Below are 7,074 nucleotides of genomic sequence, written 5' to 3' on the forward strand. Positions count from 1 at the left end.
AGTTGGTTTTTTGGATATTTTAAAGTTTGATCAAAACTTTGATCAAAATCTGATGTTTTCGTCTTAAATATATGACTTATTTGAGTCATTTACTTCAAGTCTATATATAAACACCACTTTAGCAGCTCTAGCAATACATTTCTGAACACTTTCTTGTGTATAAATAAAGGAAATACCATGTTGACATGCTGTTTAAACCTGGCTCTTCTCCATCACAGCAGACACTGGACCACACCACTGCTACCACAGAATTCTTTTTATTTATTTATTTATTTATTTATTTATTTTTTAATTTTGAGAACTTACTGTTCAGTACAGTAGGTGTGCTTCCTGTTGCTATTGTGACAAACACAGAAAAAGTAATATCATTAACTCTACTGTCCACTGTGCCCACTCATAAACAAAACATTCATAAAGCAATCATGGGGCAGTATGATTCCTTGCCCACTGAGGCTTTATTTGCACTTGTTATCCACTAGGAGCAATAATAATGCTACTGAACTAAATATGGCAATGCAGATCCAATATGGCAAAACAGTACTGAAACCAAATGAACTCTGGAGCGGTTCACTTGTGGTGAGAAAGCAATCTGTGTTATGTAACAAACTGTGTTACGTAAAATGCATTTGTTTTGCTAATGGCTCGCAGCATGAATCACTGTTTAACTTGGACCAAAAATGAGGTAAAATACATCATTAAAATTTGGTCCGACAAACATATTTATGAAATTTCAAAAACGTATAAAAACATAGAGGTTTACAAAGTGTTTAGGGAACATCTCAATGAGATGGGCTTTAATCACTCTGTTGAACATATAAATAAAATTATAATAACTACAGCTAAAAAGAAAGCCACATTAAACTCATGGAGCTGCTGTCTATCCATCTGGATGGATGACTACTATGGGCGGATCCCCAGAACATAAACAGGCATACTCTGACCAACGAGAGGACAGTTTACTCACATTTTGGTACACTTTTAAATGTTGCCTTGTGAAAGCGAACCGAGCCAAGGAGAGAATACAACATTGTATCAATAAGTCCCTGTTTCTGAACAAAGCATGAATCTATAGGACTGAAAATGCCCTGAGATTAACATTTGTTGTGCGAGATTAACATATCCCCAATATGTTGAGTCCTCTGAACCATGTCCTCTTTTCTCATTAGATAACTGCAGTGATCTAAATTCGGAGTTGCAACGGGTGCTGATGGGCCTCGAGAGTGTCGTGTGTGGCCGCAAGAAGACTGCCTGCAGCCTCTCAGTGGCTGAGGTGGACAGACATATTGAGCAGCTCACCACAGCCAACCAGCACTGTGACATTGCCATTAAGGTACAGAACTCCAGGAATCTGGTAGATAAATGTTATGTCAATTACAACACATGGTTGTGATTGGTAAACTGGTGAACTATGATTATTGGACTTTATTTTGCTTGTATAATTTGTTATTAATTAGTAATTTGTCCCTTCTGCAATGTACAGATCAGGTTTGTATGTGTTTTTGGGTTGTTTTTTGTGGTATGAATCAGGGGATTTCTTTTGCATCTGATTGGAGCACAGATCATTACTGGTTGAGTCTTTTTTTTATTATTATTATTATTACTTTTTATGATTTCTGTGTTTGTGACGCACCTCTTTCTCTTAAAAGACAAGATTTCTGCCCCCAAGTAGACTTGCTACTGAAGTTTCTTTATTTTTGTACTAGCTAATATTGCTGACAAGCAAGGGAAGCATATATCCTTCAGGACTCGGCATTTGCCTAAGTATGGCCCAAAATGTGAAGGTGGAACTGTATATTAGAAGTGACTTGGATGATAATATACTTCCAATATGATTTGCATATTTCATTATTTTGATAAAGGGTGGCATGGTGGCGCAGTAGGTAGCATTGTCTCCTCACAGCATCATGGTCCTTGAATTCAAGCTATCAAGAGTTCAGTCATGTGCTTGGTTTTCTGTATCTGCATGAGTTTCGTGTGTCCTTTTTTCCTTATTGTGGGTTTTCTTCTGGCTTCTCTGGTTTCCTCCCACTGTCAAAAAACATGCAGACATGCAGACTGACTACGCTAAATTGCCCATAGGTGTGAATGTGTGTGCACACTGTGCTCTGCAATGAACTGGTGTCCCATCTGGGGTGAATTCTCCCACCTTGCTCGCAATGTTACTGAGATGGATCTGGGTCCCTCACAACCCTCACCAGAAAAAGGTGAATACTGAAGATAAAACGAATGAATTAATTATTTTGATAAAGTCTTGTGCAACAGTTGTTCTGTACTCAGGCTGTATTCAGAGACAAGAGGCATCCAGTGAAGTCTAAATTGAGACCTTCCAACAAAGCCACAAAATATTGCATTAAATACCATTGTCATACATTTTGAATGACATCTTATGGAGCTCATTATAGCTACAGGTAACCTGTCCTCCAAAGCTGGCAATAGACTCATTTAATCTCTTCTATTCTCATCATCTGTGGTAAGTGTAATTTGCATATTTTTGAGTACATTCAGAACTCTGTGGTTGCTAATGTACGTTGGGTTCCCTTGTGAGTTTGCTGGCCTTGTTAACCATCACTCATCATGCTGTGCGCGAGTTAGCTATGAACTGTTCTGGATGCTCAGTAAAGCAGTCGCCTCTATCTTCCATTGAGAAACATACCACTGTCCCTCACTCGTACTAGTAGTTGCCTAAACACTTTGCTTTTCATTACCATAAAGTTAGCAATCACTCAACTTTTTTGTGTCACTTACCCCACCCAATGGTTTTTTTGTCCCACCTTAAGACATGCTGCTAAATGAACTGGTTCAACTTCAGCACTACAACACTTGCTCTTTGCACTTATGCAGTCAGAGTCTGAATCTCTTTGGAAGCAATCAAGGAGGTTTTTGAACTGACAGCTGTACTGTGCCTGCTGCTTAAGATAGCATGATGGATCATGAGCAGATTGGCCTGGGCTACATCCCTGCCCTGTTTTTGATACCTGTACAGCATCACTGCTGGCCTCACAATATGATGCACTATGTAGGCTGCCTGATCACTCATTGTAGATGCACTGATAATGTTCTAGTGAGTGATTATAATATTACCTGGACTAGACTGCCTGGTTGGCTGCTTGCAAATCCATGCAAAATATGCCCTACGTGCTAGGGTTGCTCTTTGTCCCTGCTGCCAATGAACAGCACCGTTAGGTCACCAGAATCTGTTTATACATTTCAACAGCTGCAACAAATCTGTCGGCTTGTTCAAGCCCTAAAGAGGGTCACACCATTGGGCCGCTATCAGGCCCCATATCACCCCCATTAAGCCACTAACGGATTGCAGGGGATGCTTTACAGCCAAAAACATTGCCATTATGTGGTGACTTCATTGGCTCAGTGGGTCCTGATGACAGTGCATGTTTCTATGTTCTTTTCATTACAGAAAACATATCCTTATGAGGTTTGCTTTCCAAAGACAGGTGCTCCAATTCATGGATCAACCCTAAGTTCTTTCTTGAGATCTGTGCAAGCATTCCTGTTGCCTTTGATGGCCAGAGGCATGAGGATACTGCAGTAATTGGTCAACCAACTCCTATATGATCCCACCATAGAGCATCCCAGTCTGGAAACGTCCACCCTCCTCACATATATTATAGTGCACAGTCTCTGCTGCAGCTGTAGTTCCCTTGAGTGGGCCGGGTTATCAACCTGTTGCCCAGATACCAGATACCCAGATACCACAGACAGACACGTGTCCTCATCTCAGTGAGAGGGGCTAACTAATATGTTGGAGTCCCAATGCTGTTACTCATGAAACGCATCTGCTTGGGTGCGGTGTCCCATCATAGAGAGAGAGTCAATTCAATTCAGTTAAATTTTATTTGTACAGATTGTATATATTTTATTTGCATGTTTGCATCATTCACTTTCATACTGCGAATCTCGCATTCTATCACATCCCAAAGGTGTTCTATTGGATTTAGATTCAGTGACTGGTAAGGCCACTGAAGAACATTGACATGTTCTTGACATGACATTGTCATGTTCATGAAAAAGTTTGCTTTGTGACATGGTGCATTATCTTGCTGGATGTAGCCATTAGACGATGGGTAAATTTTGGCCATGAAGGGATGCACATAGTCAGCAACAATACTCAAATAGGCTGTGGCATTTTGATTGGTATTAACAGGCCCAAAGTGTGCCAAGAAAACATTCCCCCACACCAATACACCACCTCCGCCAGCCTGGATTGTTGATACAAGGCAAGTTGGGTCCATGAATTCATGCTATTGGTGCCAAATTCTGACCCTACCATCTGTGTGCTTCAGCAGACATAGAGATTCATCAGACCAGGCTACATTTTACCAGTCTTCAACTGTCCAGTTTTGGTTAGCCTGTGCCCACTGCAGCCTTAGCTTTCTGTTCTTGGCTGATAAAATTGGAGCCCGACAGGAGGTCTTCTGCTGTTGTAGCCCATCTGCCTCAAGGTTTGATGTGTTGTACATTCTGAGTTGCTTTTCTGCTCACCACAAATGTACAGAGTGGTTATCTGAGTTACTGTATCCTTTTTGTCAGCTCAAACCAGTCTGGCCATTCTCTGTTGACCTCTCTCATCAACAAGCGTTTCCATCTGTAGAACTGACACTCACTGGATGTTTTTTCTTTATTGCACTTTTCTGAGTAAACTCCAGAGACTGTTGTGTGGGAAAATCCCAGGAGATCAGCAGTTATAGAAATATTCAAACAAGCCTGTCTGGCACAATCATGTCATGGTCAAAATTACTGGGAACATATTTTTCCCATTTCTGATGCTTGATGTGAACATTACCCAAAGCTGTTGGCCTGTATCTGCATGATTTTGTGCACTGCTGCCACATGCTAGCCCATTTGGATGTTGCAATACTGTTTTTAACCATAGCTGTAATCGTTAGCATGATGTTAGCTAACTTGTTAGCAAACCTGGCATCTGGTTTACACAATTTAATATTTAGCTTAATGTTAGGTAGCATCATTGTGCCCCTGCTCCTAGTTGACCCATGTATCTAATTATTTTATGGTTACTTTTTTCACTGAATGATATTAATGATCCCACCACTGCCCTGTGTGTGTGGAGTTTGCATGTTCTCCCCATGCTCCGAGGGTTTCCTCCAGGTATTCCAGTTTCCTCCACGATGGGTAAATTGTGGCCATGAAGGGACAAAATAAAGGCATGGAACCAGTTGATTTGTAGGGCATTAACAACATAATTTTATATAATTAATTTAATAATTAGATTAATAAATATATAAATAGACCTTGCGATAAATACTGGATTTATGCAGTTATAAAATTTTGAGCTGCAAATGATACCTTCACATTAGATATTGACCTATGGCATGAAATTTATCTAAATTTAAATGATCTCGTGGATGTGGTTGTTGTGGTTCAAGTTCATAGTGGCACATAGTGCAGCTAGGTGTAGTAAATGTGGCATATTCAAACAATTTTTACATAGTTCTTTTACATTCACCCACTTTAAATGCACATTTCCTGCCATGCACAGTTGCCCTCAAGCCACCGGGGTGGTGGTGGTGGCACTGGGGCTTGGGCCCATCATCACTGCTTGCAGCTATATTTAGGGCCCAAGCACCAGAGGTGCTAAAACCCAATTGTTTTTTAAATGCTTGTTTGCAATTATTATTAGGGCCCGAGGACCGAAGGTGTCACGCCTCCGGTGCAAACCAGAGGGCGCATGCACTGGAGGTGCAGGGCCCTATTGTTTTCCTGGTGTTTATTATTAGGGCCCGAGCACCGAAGGTGCCGCGCTTCCGGTGCAAACCAGAGGGCGCATGCACTGGAGGTGCAGGGCCCTATTGTTTTCCTGGTGTTTATTATTAGGGCCCGAGCACCGAAGGTGCCGCGCTTCCGGTGCAAACCGGAGGGCGCATGCACTGGAGGTGCAGGGCCCTATTGTTTTCCTGGTGTTTATTATTAGGGCCCGAGCACCGAAGGTGCCGTGCTTCTGGTGCAAACCGGAGGGCACATGCACTGGAGGTGTAGGGCACTATTGTTTTCCTGGTGTTCATTATTAGGGCCCGAGCACCGAAGGTGCATTGCTTCTGGTGCAAACCGGAGGGCGAAAGCCCTGGAGGGGCAGGGCCCTATTGTTTTCAGCATGTTTATTATTATTATTATTATTATTATTATTATTATTATCATTATTATTATTTTCTTTTTCATGCATTCATGTGATTTTAAGGGCCTAAACATACCCGAAAACTCACGAAAACTTGGCAGACGCGTCAGAACCGGTGAAAATTTAATAGTAACGTTGGGCATGAGTGTGGTCAAGGAGCTCCATAGTGCCCCCGAATGCAGGCAATGGTCGGGATGAAGCTGCTCCGATGTGCATGAGATTTACCATAGTCATTGGTATCAAGTGCAACTCATCAAGTGCGACAAAGTTCACATGGTTGTATCTGACTCCGCCCAACAGGAAATCGGCCATGTTGGATGAAATGTTGGATTTTCAAAGTTTCTCGCGGTGTTTTGAGAGACTTAACATGGCTGAAAATCCATGAAACTTTAGATATGCATTTGATGTTAATTTTAATTAATTGACATTAATTGATGTGATCTTGCATTTTATCATAGTTGTGCCTCATAGGCTCCATAGCGCCCCCTACTATTTAAATGCACATTTGACACCTTTGGAATGCTCAAAAACTCAGGATATTTGGCATACTTATTAAAGTATGGCAAAATGATACATTTATTTGTCCATTTAACTTAGGTGTGGCAAAATGGCTCGATAGCGGGACCTACAAAATTTCACCGGTGTGTGCCTCACACTACGTTTCACCTACATGTACGAAATTCGGTAAAAATGTGTAAGATGGTCATACGTGCACAAACGTCTCTTGTACCCATGCCCTAAACTCAACAGGAAGTCAGCCATTTTGATTTTTCTCTTAAATTTTTGCCCCGTTTTTTGCCAATTCCAGGCCTCGTACTTTAACGAACTCCTCCTAGAGATTTCATTAGATCGGCATCATATTTGGTCAGTCTCATCTAAAGGCATAGCCGATGTTAAATTGCGAAGCTTTTGAGTTTGCGCTGCAC

General features: G+C 41.4%; 1 protein-coding gene across 4 annotated transcripts in view; it reads left to right on the plus strand.

Moving 5' to 3' along the window:
* Positions 1-7,074, plus strand: part of mcc (MCC regulator of WNT signaling pathway) — a 155,665-nt gene that overhangs the window by 52,537 nt on the left and 96,054 nt on the right. For all 4 annotated transcript variants that reach the window (XM_053618037.1, XM_053618035.1, XM_053618039.1 and 1 more), the window contains one exon: positions 1,167-1,330. In XM_053618037.1, coding sequence (XP_053474012.1) covers positions 1,167-1,330 — 164 coding nt within the window. The remainder of the gene's footprint in view (positions 1-1,166; positions 1,331-7,074) is intronic.

Source organism: Ictalurus furcatus, chromosome 28, assembly GCF_023375685.1.
Source record: "Ictalurus furcatus strain D&B chromosome 28, Billie_1.0, whole genome shotgun sequence".
Taxonomy (NCBI): Eukaryota; Metazoa; Chordata; class Actinopteri; order Siluriformes; family Ictaluridae; genus Ictalurus; species Ictalurus furcatus.